Genomic DNA, 16,883 nt, shown 5'->3' with positions numbered 1-16,883 from the left:
ATGGAGGCAGTTGGTAACCTTGATGGATATTTTTGGGAGTGTGGTGGGGAGGAAGCTTCACTGGAACAGGATTATGAGAGAAGAAGAATCTTAGACATCAAATCTTAAAAAACTTACACTGTAAAGAGAATCAGAGAATTGGTAGAGTGACTGGAGTGTAAAGTAGGGTCAGTAGAAGGTTTTGTACTATTATTTTAGTTTGTATAAGATATATTAACAGCTTTTAAAGGCTCAGCGTTTACACTGAGTACTATTTTCCATACTGCTATGGTTTTCAGAAACATTAATGGTGAGGCTAGAGATAGACTTCTAACCTGTCTTGGGGGCTTTCTGGTCAGGAAAGGCTCTAGGAGATGATGACTGGGGTGTCGTGATGGGTCAGAAGGGTTAGCCTGAACAATAAGGTGGGGCTCCGAGGAGTGGAGGCCTCCATGGGGGGCAGGGAGACAGTGATGCAGGACTTAATACAGGCTGTGAAAGGGGAACTAACTGATGGAGAAAGGCTGGACCACAGCAAGTTCTAAAATACAAAAGTTAAGAGGTTGAGAAATTGCTAGGAGGGAACTTATTTCGAAGGAGTGGCTAAAAATATTCTGGAAAGGCTGTAGATTATGACCTTATATGGAGCGAGTGTGGAGGATTGGGAAGCTTAAAGAGCAGGTTTTATAAGTCACATTTTGGAGGTCAGTCTGCTTCTTTGTGTATGCAAGTTTTTTAGAAATGAATGTTGATATTTAAATTGATTAGGTCATCCTACAGCTTCCTTGGGAAGAGGAAGGCAGGATGGCCCTGTTCTAAGTGGCTATGGAATGATGGTTAAGGTACAGCTTTCTTTATTCACCTGCAGGATATTGATTATTCCTAGTTTCCCATGGAGGGTTAATGCCATTTGGTAAGGAAGAGTAGGGATATAGTTCGTTTTGGGACTTTTTTCTTTGATGGCTCAACAAATGTAGAAATGACACATTTTGGAGCACTACTGGATTCATAGCAACAGGTGTCCCTAAGGACTCTCTGGAGGACATTGTAGTCAGGGAATCATGCAGAGCAAGGCTCAAGAATGAAGCTGGATGCCACAGTGTGTGTGTGTGTGTGTGTGTGTGTGTGTGTGTGTGTGTGTGTGTTAGCGAGAGAGAGAGAGAGAGAGAGAGAGAGAGAGAGGAGGGAGAGATGTGTGCTGTGTGTTTTACAAATTTAGTCTCTCTGTGTTCTAGATGAACAACCAATTTGAGTACTGACTCCTTTGAAAGAAATCCAGACAAATGAGGGTGCAGAGTAACTATAGGCTATTTGCACTAGTAGTTTTTATGGTAATGTTTAATAACTGAGAATTAGGGTCTGAGCTGCTTTCTGTGCTGGTGAAAAAGTGACAAGGATTGACAATTCCATATTTTTTAGAAGTGTTTGTTTTAGTGATCCTTAGGTGTTAGACATTCTCTTGGAGGGCTTCCTATGGACATGAATTCCTTGGCCTCAAGGTGTGAGTCAGTCAATATAGGCTGGGGTTCAGGAACCCTGGGGAGGGGGCAGAGAGAGAGAGGGAGACAGAATCTGAAACAGGCTCCAGGCTCTATTCTATCAGCATAGAGCCCAATGTGGGACTTGAACCCACAAACAGTGAGATCATGACATGAGCTGAAGTCTGGTGCTTAACCAACTGAGCCACCCAGGTGCCCCTCAAGTATTATTTTAAAGTATGGTTTTATATTATCATGTGTATGGATATGTATGTGTGGGTGTTTGCATATGTGTGTGTTTATATGTGTGTGTATACATATTCAGGTGTGCACACACCCAGTGAAGAAGTGTGCAAAATTTAAAATGGAGTCCTCTATCTTCCTTTTCTCTCAATCCCACTCCCTAGATATAACCACTGAACATTTTGGTGTGTGTTTTTGGGGATATTTTTATATGTATGTATACAGTTGTATCTAGCTTTGTTTTTACAAAAATAGACTCCAATCACACACATTGTTCTGAGCTTGCTTTGCTCACTAATGGCATTGTCAGCATTATTCTGTGTTAATATATTTACACCTGTTTGTAGGGCTTACTTTGAGCAACCTCCTTTTTTTCCCCCAGATAGGCTGTGACATGAGTTTTTCAGACATGTGATAGATGTTGCTTGCTTATTAGAATATCTGTGTGGATTGGGTTGAGAGGATTAAAAATTATTTTGTGGTGGACAATGGGAAACCGAGTATACTTTAAGAAACCAATATTTTTTATGCAATGACTTGTGCTAGTTTCTGTAGTTCCTGTTATAACAATGTCTCAGCAGCTCAGCCAAAGGAAAGAGTCTGCTTAAGTCCATCATAAAAGAGAAATTGACAACAGCAGAGACAGGAGACTACCTGAATTTTCAATCAATTGCAATATTGTTGATTCCCTTTTATGGGCAAGAAATTATCACAGTTTAGCTTGTTGCATTTCCTTTGGTGATGCTAACTTGCTGTATTTGGTGTTTCTGTTCTTCTCTACAGGATCCAAACTACTGGATACAGGTGCACAGACTTGAACATGGAGATGGAGGAATACTAGACCTTGATGACACCCTCTGTGATGTAGCAGATGATAAAGACAGAGTGAGTTCACGTCCAGGGAAGGCACTCTGGATGCATTTAGTGAAGATTGGAGAGGGAGCGGGTAGATGGGAGTACTTCCTTTCCTGTTGAGACACAGGTTTAAAGAACCTTAGGGCCACTCATGATGTATTGTGAGACTTCGTTACCCTGAACTGTAGGGTGTAATGCTTTTCTTGACACCTGGACATTATTAGGTTTACTATGTCTTGGAATTTTAAAATTGTAGCTTTTTAAATAGAAGTATCTTTAAGAAGTTCCTGTGCCAGTTTTTTCCTTTTGTTTTAACCAAACCTGACATCTTTCTTGACAACAGAGGTCCATTTCAGTGTGTGATAACGCAAGGTCTCTGAGTTCTATCCGAGCGCTGGCCTATCCCAAAAAGCTGGCCTGTGCAGCACACTAGCTGCAGAGGGGGCAGGTGCATCCCAGGCCTCCTCCCGGTGTGTGCTCTGTTTCAGAAAGCCATACTTTCCTCAGTGTTGCTCTTGGTGGGCTTTCACACCGCAATGCCATCCTCAGTGTAGTATGTGACTTTGGCATTGTGAACGTGGCACTTTAGTGTCCTCCTTGCACCCACCCTTTTGTCTGTGCTCTTTGAGGGAATGAGGAGGAGGAGGAGGAAAAGAAGTAACATTCAGTATTTTAAGAATTTGTGACAGGGTATTTGGCTCTGCACGTAGAAGTCACGAGGTGACAGGGCTTGAGCAGCCTTTGGCCACACTTTAGGGAAGGGCTGCCAGCTGTACATAGAATGTATCATCATGGGGTTGGAAGCTGGCAAAGTTATCTAGTACTCTCTCTGGTTTTTCCTGGACAGATTTCTCTCCCTTCTTCCCTCTGCCTGCCCTCTTCCTCCCCTTCTTTTTCCTCCTTCCTCTCTTACCCTCCCTTTCTCTCCCTTCCTCCTCCTCCTCCTTCTTCTTCTTCTTCTCTCTCTCTCTCTCTCTCTCTCTCTCTCTCTCTCTCTCTCCCCCCCTTCTTCCTCCCCTCCCCCTTTGCCCCCCCCCCCCCCCCCATTGACCCTTTGCCTCATCCTCCCTCTTGGAGGACTTGGCTGGGAGCTGGCTAAATGCAGCTATCATGTCTTCTCTACTCCTCCTTTCTCACAGCATAGTGCCTGGTTCAGAACTGGTGGATGTCTTCTATTTTTTCTTGAAATCTTAAGGAAGATGAAAAATTTCATGTATCAAATGGTGTGCAAATTCAAGGATATTTGATTTACTAGCACCTGCCATTGCAGGATTTGTCCCTGTAGCTCCTGTGGTCCAGGAACACACTGTGTCAAAAATGCAGAACTTTCTGCCCATTTATGATTTGCTGCTATTTCTCTTGGTGTCACTTCTCTGTTTTGGGCTTTTCAGTGAGCCAGGGATAAGGTGACTCTCAAATCCTTTTCCTGCAGTTCACTTATCTAGAGAGTTAAATTATAGTCAATTTATTATGTGGTTGCACTTCAAAGCTTGAAGCAACGGTCAAGGTTTATAAAGAATTCAAACAGGTGCCCTTGGCCAGCCACAATATTACAAAGAGATGTACTAGGTTGTATTAATCTTTCAATATTTTCCTTGTCCCCTTCCTTCCTTCCTTCCTTCCTTCCTTCCTTCCTTCCTTCCTTCCTTCCTTCCTTCCTTCCTTGATATAAAAATCATATAGCTTCTTGTGAAGAAAAGGAACCTATAAAGAAGGAAGTAATCACTTGTGATCCCATTGCTGCCCAAAGCTCATCCCTGTTGTTATTTGAGTGGGCTTTGCATCCTGACTCTTCTTTTTGTTTAGATACAGACACAGCTCTTTTTCTTTTAAATAAAAAGGATTGCATAGTAGCCTGCCTTTTCTCTTTGAGTTGATTGTAAATATATTTCCATGCTCATTAACCATGGCTATGCCAACATAGCTGCACATGGTATTTCATGTTACGAATTTATGGACTCTGGTATGGTACTTGTTTTGGTTGGTTAGTTAGTTACTGTGGAGAAAGCTGAGGTGGTCATCTGCGTACTTTTGTCTTTGGCATTCTTGCATTCTAAGAACGCCTGTATTTATCCTCCTGTGTTTCCTTTTTGATTGTGTACAGACTGAGGATGATACCAACTTGAGGCAGAACCTGCTTCATGCTTTGACTTTAGGCCTTTGAATGGAGTGAATAAAAATTAGTTTATAAGATGCTTCTGTGGTGTGCCTCGCTCTGGCGTGTTGCTTGGAGTAACCCTCCGTGGACTTTGGCTTGTTGTATGAGTGGGAAGGGGGCTGTGTCAGTGGGAAGGGGGCTGTGTCAGTGCTCCTGAGAACACCGAGCTCAGTAGACTCATGTACGCTCAGCACCTGCAGTCATGCTTTATGACACATTACAGTTTCTCACCCTTCCTCTCGGCACCTTAACCAGCAAATACCTTCTCCACAGTATTCCCATTTTGAATAGGTAGAGTATTGAGATGTAGATGTTCAGCAGTATGATTAAAAAAAAATCTTTTGAAATGTGCTATTATCTTAGGGTTAGTATGTGGCATTTTGGTGGATGATCCGTGTGTCCTTGAAAAGTGCGTTCTGCAGTTGGAGTGAGTGTTCTATAGAAATCACTTAGGTTAAGGTGGTTGATACTGTTGTTTAGGTCTTTGGGGTAATTTGTTACTCAGGAACGGAAAATAATACTCTTCTTTCAACACAATTAACTATTAGGTCACACAAAAGAATGGAAGAAGAGACAAACTGAATGATCTTCTAAAATAGTTGCATATTAAAATCAGAGGATACTTAATAAACTGTGTTTAATTTTTATATTTATATTATGTGAATTTGATGATGACAAATCTACATTTTTTAAGTTTATTGACTTATTTTTGAGAGAGAGCGAGAGAGAGACAGAGACAGAGAGGGGGAGAGAGATAGAGACAGAATCTGAAGTAGGCTCCAGGCTCCGAGTTGTCAGTACAGAGCCTGACACAGGGCTCGAACTGTGAGATCATGACCTGAGCCAAAGTCAGATGCTCAACTCACTGAGCCACCAGGCGCCCCCAAATCTACATTTTTCTAGAATCTTTTATTGTATTTCCTATTCAAGTTAAAAGATCCTTTAACCTGAAGAAGAATGTTTTATATTTTTTAACATTTTCATTTTTGAGTGCAAGTGGGGGTGGGGCAGAGAGAGGGAGACACAGAATCCAAAGCAGGCTCCAAGCTCTGAGCTGTCAGCACAGAGCCTGACACGGGGCTCGAACTCACAAACCATGAGATGCCCTTAAGAATGAGCTTCTTAAAGGACCCATTTGAAGTTGTAACTATAAAAAATATAATTAATAATCCAGAATCTCAGCACTTACATTTATGGTATTGACAGATGCATTATTCAGATTGAAGGGTTGCATGTAGTCAGTTGTATGGCTCCTTTCCATGGCTCTGAAATTTGACTCTGATTTAATCATCCTGGAGTGTTTTCAACTATTTTTGGCAGCTACTCTGAGTAAGGATTTTGACACCTGTTTTGCTTTTAGGTTAAAACAGGCATTGCAGTTCTTTTAAACAATAAAATTCCCCTAAAAGTGCCCTGCTTAATGAAAATGTGCTGGTGCATATTTAAAATGCAGATACCTAGCCTAGGCAGGCAGGATCTTTGGTAGCCAGGCTTGGGCATCTGTGTTTTATAAACCCTCCAGATGGTATTCAGGCTCACTAAACTTTGAGACTGTGCTTCAGTGGCCCTGCCATCAGTCTCTGTAGTGGGGAAGTTTCTTTCAAAACTGTAAATGATATACCTGCTCACTGTGAGTTTGTGAAATTATGAAAAATTATTTTTTATAGAGGGATACTAGATTAAGAGGCAATAATTCAAATGCTAGCAAAAGAAATTGAAGTACCTAATTAGTACCTGATTTTGCTCATTATCCTTTAATTATTAGAGTTTAATGCACAGCACTGAAGAAGTTTTCTTTTAGTGCCTATATGGTTCCAATGACTAGGATTTTACCCAAGTTTATTCAAAATGGTATCCGCATGGGTTGTTTTGGCTTCTTGGAGTAGGTTTGATTTTCTAAGACCTACAATATTCTAGATCTACTTTGGGCATGTAAATATGCCCTGATTTGTTTATCACTTCATTGCTGCTTCCCAGTAAAAGGGAACAGAGAATCAGAGTGTGTATGCTGTCATGGTGTTTTATTTACTCTTAGTATCTAATTCTCTGTTTTCTCAACTGACATTTTGCCAAAGAATGAAAACCTGAAATGGTTTTTATATTATCTAGAGCACCTATTAGAACAGCTGTAATGCATTTGTCTCTATGAGCTTTCCCAAGTGCCAAGCCATTTGTTGTCTGAATTTCCTTCCAGTGTGGTCTTCGTTGTTTATTACTTTAGTGAACCTTCTCGCAGTTCTCTTCAAATTGGTCTAGGTCCCTCCTGTCATTCCTCCATGTACTACAGTAAAACTTGAAATTTCCAAATAGATTACAGAATAAAAATGTTTTGTATTCACTTCCCTTTGCATGGCAGTTGCTTGAGACTAACTGTGAGAATGTTAACAGAGATTTCAGGCAGACTGGTGAAAGGCTTAGAGTTGGGGAGAAGGGCACTCTTGTGTGCGTGAGCAGCAGGAAGAATGTCTTTTTCTTCTACACGTCACTGTCTTCCTTCTTGTATCTTTGGTGCTGAAGGTGACATAAGATGTGGTAGCAAGCATCTTCTTTGTCACACTTGGGTGTCATTTTGTTTTGATCAAGAATGATGTCATGTGTGTGCTATTTTGGTTCTGACCTTGGGAAATATCTTCCATTATCTGTTCCTTGCTCTTTGTGGAGGAAGGGTTGAATGGAATAGCAATTTAAACTCTTTCTGAAAGTTTGTACAAGCTTGAGCAGTGGACACTGGGTGCCAGACACTACGGAGGATTGTTGTGGGGACTGCTGCTGGTTGGGAAGAACCCAATATTTTCTGGGGGGAGTCTGGCTAGTGTCTCAGCCTGTTGAGAAAAGGAGACTTGAAAAATTTATTGGAATCATGGGCAAGCACTAATTTCTGCATGTAGAATAAAGCTAGTACAGAGGCACATACCACACATTTTCATTCTCTTCATTGATAGATAGCTTCTAACTTATAAACTGATGTCATTTTTGTGGCTCTTATGTTCATATTACTGCCCCGTTAGATATTTTCTATTAGTATTGCCAAAACGTGTTGTAGTAAATCTTGTTTTTGAAATATATGCATGGCACAACTTTCAGGTAAGGAACATGCTTTAATTAATTAACTAACTAATTAATTAATTAATTTTTAATGTTTATTTTTGAGGGAGAGAGAGAAAGCGAGCAAGCGAGCATGAGTAGGGGAGGGGAGAGAGAGAGAGAGGGAGACACAGAATCTGAAACAGGCTCCAGGCTCTGAGATGTCGGCACAGAGCCCAGTGTGGGGCTCGAACCCACGAACCGTGAAACCATGACCTGAGCCAAAGTTGGACACTTAACCAACTGAACCACCCAGGCGCTCCAGGAACATGCTTTAATTTTAAAAGTGCATTATTTTCTACTGTTTTAGGTGTTATTTTTTGCTAACTATGTGTAAATCATTATTTTACTTGTTTTGGCATCAAGCCATAAAAAAATCAGTGTCCAATGAGGTGATGGTACAAGCGTATCCTGGTTATCTGTGGGAAACATGTACATTTGTACTTTAAAAAGGGCGTTTATACATTCTGTGCCCTCGTTATTGATAATGTGGAGAGAAGCAGTCTGTTGTTTTTATACTGAAGGCAGTCACAGTCTGTACAGTCTTCAGATGAGAATGGAGAACATATTTTTGGATCTGGAATAAGAACTGTTAAAATGAATTTATCTGGTGATACCAAAGTGAGTTTTTAAAGCATTAATAAACTTTGCTCTGTGAAGAAATGGCTTGCTGCTTAAATTACAGTGAGAGCTCACAGCTCATAATAACAACAAATCTAATTTTAATTTCTTTAAAGACTTGATTTTTCTCCTTATTTAAATCATAGCCAAACAAGTGTCTGATAAGAGAAAGTTTTGAGATTTTTATTCCTTTGTTGTCAAGACCAAAACACTAACTTTCAGCATGAGGTCAGTTATTTTTAGAATGTCCATGTCCTGGAGATAGGAGTGGGCTGAGGAGTTCCTAGGATAACTTTCTTTTCATCCTCCCCTCCCTTCCCCACTTAATTTCTTGCTGAAGACTTGGTCTACGAATACATTCCTTTACTTATTACTAAACGTGTGGGAATTTTTGTGAACTGGGATCTCATCATCATCACCATAATGTAGCACATGTAATAATTTCCTTTGAAAGATAAAAACACTATTAGTCCTAATTTTAGTTAGTCTAACCAACTTACTGAGCACCTATTATGTGCCAGGCATCATGCTCAGTGTTATGTAGTGTGAAACAAAAATAAACGTGGTTCCTCCTTTCTGGGGCCTCATGGTGTATTGTGAGAGTTGGAATTAATCTCAGAAATGAAGTGTAGAGTTACCAACAAATAATGGTCTGAAGAAAAGGAAAGGTGCCAATGGAAGGTGGAATAAAGTACCCCAACCAAGTCAGGGTGAAGCAAGACTTGCCTAAAAAATACGATCAAGCTGAATCTGAAGAGCAGGTGAATGAAAATCGGGTGTTAGGTGATCAGATTTACGTTTGAGAAGTGTCTCCCTGGCTGCAATATGAGGATGTGTGCATGGGAGGCCGAGTGGATGCAGGGTTACCAGTTAGCACATTTTGCCATAGGAGGTGTTGGATTGATGGAGGCTGGACCAGGTGCAGATGGTGGGGAGGAGGTGGATCTGAGAGAGATTGACTCGGTAAAGCCTGGAGGTGGGCTATTCAGCAAGGCAGGGAATGCTGCAAGGAGGCCAGCTTTGGGACAGGGTGGGAGATGAGGGATTCAGACTTGATTTAGTGACTTTGATTGCTTTGGAGGTGGGTTGGTGTTTGGAATTGAAGTGCTGATAAACTCATGAATCAGATACAAATTTGTCGACAATCAGTCCAAGCCAACATATGAAATACCATCTAATTTTAGTAGAAATAATTATGTGTGTCAGAAAAAGCTTGAAGGGACACACTGAAAAGTATCAGTAGTTATCACTGAGAGTGGAGTATGTGATTAACTGGGGGTTTTCTGATGTTCTGTTTTGTAATGTCTCCTTAATTCTGTGTCTCCCTAATTCCAATATGTGTCTTCCTATTCCAATGAAGCATTAGGCATTGCTAAATATGATTTAGAATAGGATCATCTTTTTAAACTTTAATGTGAATTGGCATAGGGAAGGACTGATTTAAAGAGTTTGGTAACTTGGAATTGAAGTGATTTGTATAAATAGACTTCAGTAACTAGATGACTTGATTAATTTCCTCCTAAATGGAGTTATTTTAGTTAGGCTTTAAAGAAGAAAATATTTAAATTAAATGCTGAGTAGAGCACCAAATGCTAATTAATTAATTCAGAGAGATTGTTTCCCAACAGTTAAATATTTTATGGGTACTGGTTTGCCCACAGCTCATTGATTTGTGGGTGGATGGGTTGGGGAGTGCAGGGCCAGGTGTAGCAGAGGTGGTGGTGATATGGAGTGCTTGTAGAAGGAACAGAGAAGGGGGCTCAGCCTTCTGCATGAGCACTCTATTGGAAAGGCTCTTCGCAAGCATTAGTTTTGAAATTGGGGACAGCCTGCACAATATTGGCTGGTCATGAGCTTTCCTAGGGAAAGCAGCCAAGACTTTGCTTGAGTAGGGGCACCCAGAGTCAGAAAAAGTAGGGGAAAGAGTCTCACACTCTTTCAGTTATCATATTAGTTGTAGGCCAGGCTTGGTTCCTTGGTTTGGTGCACTTTGTTTTTATGTTACTTCATCAAAGATGGACATATTGTTTGGTGGGTAAGAAGCCACACTGCCTGTGTTTGAATCCCGGCTCCATGACTTTTTTTACTTTATGAGCTTCAGCAAATTACTTAATCTCTCTAATGTCAGTTTTCTCATCTCTAAATAGTGGGTAATGATTGTACCTACCTATAAGGTTGTGTACCAGATTTAAGTTTAAATCTGGGAATTTGTGTTAAGGTTTCAGTGCTCTTCGGCAAAATAAGGCCCCAGTAAGTGGTAATTGTCATCATCATGGTCACATCACTACCACCACCATCGTTAAATTTAGTTAGCATTCATTCTTTTAGTACTAGTTTCTAATGATTTAAAAACAAGTCACACTATCTTAGATGTTTTTTGTAAAAAATTTCTATCATACTTATATTCATTTGCCTTTTTTTAATTTAACATTTCTATCAATTTGAAAAGAGGTTGGTAATATGTACTCAGTAATGGTTGTTGGAGGAAATACATTATTTATTTTCCGAATCCTTGGCATTTGAGGATTTCCAGGATACTATCAATATGCATATTTTTCTGAACAGAAAAACAGTGAAGATCCCAGTTTCAATTTTTAGTGTTTGAAAGCCAACAAGGACTGTATTGTTAAAAAACAAAACAAAACACAAATAGACTTGACATCAAAAGCAGAGTCAACAAAAGCAAAAATAAGCAAGTAGGACTACATCAAGTAAAAAAGCTTCTGCTCACCAAAGGAAACCATCAAAAAAAAGTGGAAAAGTAACCAATGGAGTGGGAGAAAATGCTTGCAAAAAATATATTTGATAAGGGGTTAACATCCAAAATGTATAAAGAACTCATAGCATTCAATAGCAAAAACACAAAAAATCCAAATTAAAAAATGGGCAGAAGAACTAAATAGACATTTTTCTAAAGAACTCTTACAAGTGGCCAACCAGATATAAGATAAAGAGTTGCTCAACATCACTAATCATCAGGGAAATGCCAGATAAAATCACAATAAGCTATCACCTCATACCTGTTAGAATGACTATCGTCAAAAGAGCAGAGATAACAAGTGTTGGTGAGGATGTAGGAAAAAAGAGAACCCTCATGCACTGTTGGGGGGAAAGTGAACTGGCACTGCCACTATGGAAAACAATAGTCTAAAAATAGACTACCATATGATCCAGCAATCCCACTTGTGGGTATATATCTAAAGGAAGTCATTATCTCGTGGAGGTAGCTCCACTCCCATGTTCATTGCAGTGTTATTCACAATAGCTAAGGTATGGAAGCAGCCTAAGTGTACATCAACAGATGAATGGATATGGAAGATCTCACATCTCTCTATGTGTGGAATATTATTCAGCCATAAAAAAGAAGGGTACCTTGCCATTTACGATAACACGAATGGAACTCTTTGAGGGCATTATGTTAAGTGAAATAAGTCAGAGAAAGACACATGCTATGTGATCTCACTTACATATGGAATTTTAAAAAGCTGAACTCACAGAAACAGAGCCTAGAATTGTGGTTACCAGAGTCTTGGAGCTGGGAGAAAAGAGGTGATGTCTGTTAAAGGGTACAAATTTAAGATGAATCTAATGTACGGCATAGTGATTATAGTTAATAATACTATATTAAATGCTAAAAGTTGCTAAGAATAGATCTTAAACATTCTTACCACAAAGAAGAAATGTTAATTATGTGATGTGATGCAGGTATTAGCTAACACTAAGGTAGTAATCATTTTGCAATAGATAGGTGTATCAAATCAACACGTTCTACACCTCAAACTTATACGATGTTGTATGTCAACTATATCTCAATACAGCTGTGGGGGTAGAGGGTGGGGAGGCAGACCTTATTTTCAGTTTTAAAATATTACCTGGTCTACAGTGACAATTCTCCAGAAAAATAGCACATCTCAAAACAAGCACTCCAGAGTAAATGCTACCAAAAGTGATTTATAACAATTTGTGTCTTTAAAAATATTTATTTAAAATTTCCCTTTTGTATCTTGAGTGAAATATGTAAAATTCAACTTTTTGTGTATGTAATAAAACATTATCATGCAAAGGAAAAAAAGGAGGACGATGGATAGCTTAGTTTCTTCTTTTTCATTAATATTATCTGAATAATTTCAAAGAAATAATTATATATGATACAGAAGATCATCCATTCATTTATTCATTCACACAAGTATTCATAAGGATACAGATTATATAAAAAGTACCAGATTTGTTTTCCGCCTGGATTTTATATTGGGGGAAGAAGAAAATTGGCAGGGCTTTGTACTCTTAGATCCTTGTATAATTCCAGAATAAATCTACTAATAAAACTAAAAATATTTTGGAGCTATTTCAAGCTAAAAAGCTTCTGCACAGCAAAGGAAACCATGAACAAAATGAAAAGGCAACCTACCAAATGTGAGAAAATAATTGCAAATCATATATGTGATAAGTCTAATATCCAAAATATATAAAGAACTCATACAACTCAGCAGCAAAAACAAAAAAACCCCTGAAACAATCTAATTAAAAAAGCGGCAGAAGCCCTAAATTGACTTTTTTCCTAAAAAGATAGAAGATGGCCAACAGATATATGAAAAGATGCTCAGTCTTATTAATCATCAGGGAAATACAAAGCCATAATAAGATGTCCCTTCACACTTGTTAGAAGGACAATTATAAAAAAAGATAAGAAATAACAGTGTTGGTGAGGATGTGGAGAAAAGGGAACCCCCGTGCACTCATTGTGGGCATGTAAATTGGTGCACTATGGAAAACATATGAGGGTTCCTCAAAAAATTAAAAATAGAACTACCATATGATTCAGCCATTTTACTTCTGGGCATTTATCTGAAGAAAGCAAAAACACTAATTCAAAAACATATATTTGGCATGTTCATTGCAGCATTATTTACAGTAGCCAAGACATGGAAACAACCTAACTGTCCACTGATGGATGAATGAATAAAGAAATGAAATCTTGCCATTTGTGACAATATAGGTGGGCCTCAAAGGCATTCTGCTAAGTAAAATAGATAAGGAAAAGGCAAATACCATATGATCTCTATTATATGTGGAATCTAAAATAGAGAACATCTCCCTACCCTCAACTTACAGACATAGAGAATAGATTGATGGGTACAAGGAGGGCAGTGAGAAATGGGTGAATTTTTGTTTTTAGTTTAAATTTTTTAAATGTTTATTTACTTTTTTGAGAGAGAGAGACAAAGAGACAGAGACAGAGACACAGAGCATGAGTGGGGGAGGGGGAGAGAGAGAGATAGAGAGACAGAGAGAGAGAGAATGAATGAGTGAGAATGAGAATCTGAAGCAGGTTCCAGGCTCTGAGCTGTCAGCACAGAGCCTGATGCAGAGCTCGAACCCATGATCCATGAGATCAGGACCTGAGCCAAAGTTGGACACTTAACCACCTGAGCCACCCAGGCGTAAATAAGAAAATTAAACATAATTCAACCTCACTATAGTACACACTATAGCGGGATATGGTTACATCTCATATAAAGGCTGCAAGATAGATATGGTCCCGTGCCACTTTTAAACTGGGAAGACCAAATATGTTTCCTATACTTAAAGATTTCTTTCACTTCTTTGGGCTGCTGCTTGTTTCCAAATAGTAAACATTTTTAATTCTCAGTTGATATTGGAGAAAGAAGTTAGTTTGGCTAGTAAATATGTGGATTTTAACTATATTTTAATTATGTTAGATTACTAAGCCTTCTTATGTGAAATTTTATTAAAATGTCAAGAGCTTAGTGTCATGTATAATTGTACCACAATTCATGTGTATTGATGCCCCTTGTTCATATATCAAACTACCATGATAACTTTTGTTTGAGCAAAGGTTAAGAAGATCTTACAGATTCACTGATTCATTCATTTTATCTTTCTTACATTTATTCAATAAATACCTTTCAGTCCCTAATATATTTGACAAACAGCTGGATGTGCTGAGGATGTATGGGGGAGGGGTCTCTGATCTTGCAGAGCTCTCCTTGTAATGAGGAAATAGACTAAGGGGAGTGAGTTTCGGGTGTGATAGAGAATAGGTGAGGTGGGAGTGGTTCTTTAACCTACGTTGGTAAAGCCAGCCCTCAGGAGGAGTCAGGTGGGCTGGATTTCAATCGATGAGAACAGCTACAGGCAGAGGACTCTAGGCAGAAAGAGCAGCATGTACAGCAGCCTGAACTGGAAAAAGGTTGAGGTGTTCATGGATCCAGAGGGAATTAGTGCGGCTTGGATGCAGGGGGCGATTGGGAGAGGGAAAATAGGTGGAGTTAGAGACAAAGGGAGGATATTAAAGCTATGTTAAGCAATTTGAGACTTGATACTAAAAATAAGAAAAAGCCTTTGAACTGTCAAACTGTGGAGTGATATATTTAGATATATATTTGTAGATTACTTTGGGAAGACTGTGTTGTGGGTGGGCAAGAAAGGGGAGAAAGACCAGTGAGAAGACTGGCATCCAGTGAAGAGATGATGGTGGCTGAACCTCAAGTAGAGTTGGGGAAATATGAATGGAGTTGAGATATGTTTGGAGTTAGAATTTCTAGGATTTCAGGCTGTGAGGAATGAAAGCAAACAAAGTATTAAGGGTGACTTTTAGAGTTGTAACTAGAGCAAGTGGGGTAAGGGGTATGGAGGTTCCACTTACTGGGGGAGGTTCATTTAAATAGAAGAAGTAGAAGACTTAGGAGTGGAATGAGGATACAGGATTGGGGGCAGTCAAGTCTCCTTCCTGTTGGGACATTTAACTGATTTTGCAGTGCCTTTGAGACTTCCAAATAGAGCTGTCCAGTAGGTGATTGGATGTGTAGGTCCGAAGCTCAAGGGAAAGATCAGAGTTGGAGATAAGAATTTGGAAATCACCACTGTATAGAATGGATGGAGTTCAAAGGCATGTGACAAATAGCATTTCCAGGTTGCAAAAATTTGCAATAATTCTAACCTCATAATCTTTGTTGGTTTTTTTTTTCCTGTGGTACACACCCATGAGTTAACACTTGCCTTGATTATGATGGAAAATACTAATAAATTTTAACTGGAAAATTAATATAAAAGTGGAAAAGGAACTCAAGTTCTCCTGAATCAACACCATTGAATGAAAGTAAGATAAAATTAGATTTAGGTTGTTTTTGAGAAAGACAACTGAGTGTCAACGGTTATAAAGAGACAGTGCAGAGAGATTGCTTCTCAGACACAAGATAGTGGTAGCATTATTTCTAATATAGGTACAGAAAATCACACTCCAAAAGCCACTAGAAATTTGTGAGTTTCATAACCAACCATTATTGTTGGATGGCATTCACTTGACTGCCACCCCAAGAAGAGCTTAGTTAATATAATAAAAGCACATAGTATAAAATCAGAAATTTACCTGGAGTGAGGGGATTCTAGAATCTCTATCCTGTATTTCAGAATTCTGATATTCCTTGCATTGGAATGTCTCATATATTACTTGACTTGTTTACTTACGAAAAATTGATAAGCAACACTTTTTAAAATGTTTATTTTGAGAGAGAAAGTGTGAGCAGAAGAGGGGCAGAGAGAGAGAGAGAGAGAGAGAGAGAGAGAGAGAGAGAGTGAGAGTGAGAGAGTGAGTCAGTGCAGAGTCCCTGTTGGGCTGGATGTGGGGCTCAAACTCAGAAAGTGAGATCATGGTCTGAGCAGAAATCAAGAGTCAGATGCTTAACCGACTGAGCCAGCCAGGCACCCCAACAACCACTTCTTTTTAAGGGGACAGTCAAATGATGACTTTTCTCGGGCATTTTGTTATTAGCAAGAATTGTAGAGATTTCTGTTGTAGGAACTCGAGACTAAAAGCTGCATTTAATGTTTTCTGTAACAGCATCATTTTCTTTAATTTAGTCCAGATATGTTTATTGAGCATCTCTTCCATTCCAGACAGAATTTGAGATACTGAAATGAATACAGAATGGTTACCTTCAGGGATCCATTGTAAAACAGGAAGAGATTTTAATGCTAACAAAATACTTTTCAGCTAAAAGTTTTCTATAATTTGGTTGTATCTTTTTTTCTAGGATAAATTAAAATAATTCCAAGTACTTTCACAGCAGGAGATAGTTCATATGTAGGTGGGAATATTCAGGCAGTTAAGGTGGGAGGGATGTTCAGGTCAGTCTCCAGACCAGAAATGCTTTCTGAATCCCTAGTGCTGGTTTTGATTTTCCCTCTCTTAAGTTCCGATAGTCTCCCTCCTACCTGTTAACACAATAGATCTCTGCTCCTCAAACTGCTTTGGTGAAGGACTAGATTTGTTTTGTTTTTCATTCTGTGGTGGACCAATACAATGTAAAATGCAATGGAAATTAATTATAAGAAAGAATTGGCTTGTGTTTTGCTTGCTTTTATCTATTTTCAGAGTTAACAGATATAAAATAATTCTCTCAAATTGTTTAAGAGTTTCCAAAAGCATACTCTATTTCTGTTTT

General features: G+C 39.0%; 1 protein-coding gene across 28 annotated transcripts in view; it reads left to right on the top strand.

Moving 5' to 3' along the window:
- The window catches only part of PARD3 (par-3 family cell polarity regulator), a 665,533-nt gene that overhangs the window by 116,449 nt on the left and 532,201 nt on the right, over positions 1-16,883 (top strand). For all 28 annotated transcript variants that reach the window (XM_027073800.2, XM_027073806.2, XM_027073797.2 and 25 more), the window contains exon 2: positions 2,484-2,585. In XM_027073800.2, coding sequence (XP_026929601.1) covers positions 2,484-2,585 — 102 coding nt within the window. The remainder of the gene's footprint in view (positions 1-2,483; positions 2,586-16,883) is intronic.

This window comes from Acinonyx jubatus, chromosome B4 (assembly GCF_027475565.1).
Source record: "Acinonyx jubatus isolate Ajub_Pintada_27869175 chromosome B4, VMU_Ajub_asm_v1.0, whole genome shotgun sequence".
Lineage (NCBI taxonomy): Eukaryota > Metazoa > Chordata > Mammalia > Carnivora > Felidae > Acinonyx > Acinonyx jubatus.
This window is presented reverse-complemented; position numbering and strand designations above follow the sequence as displayed.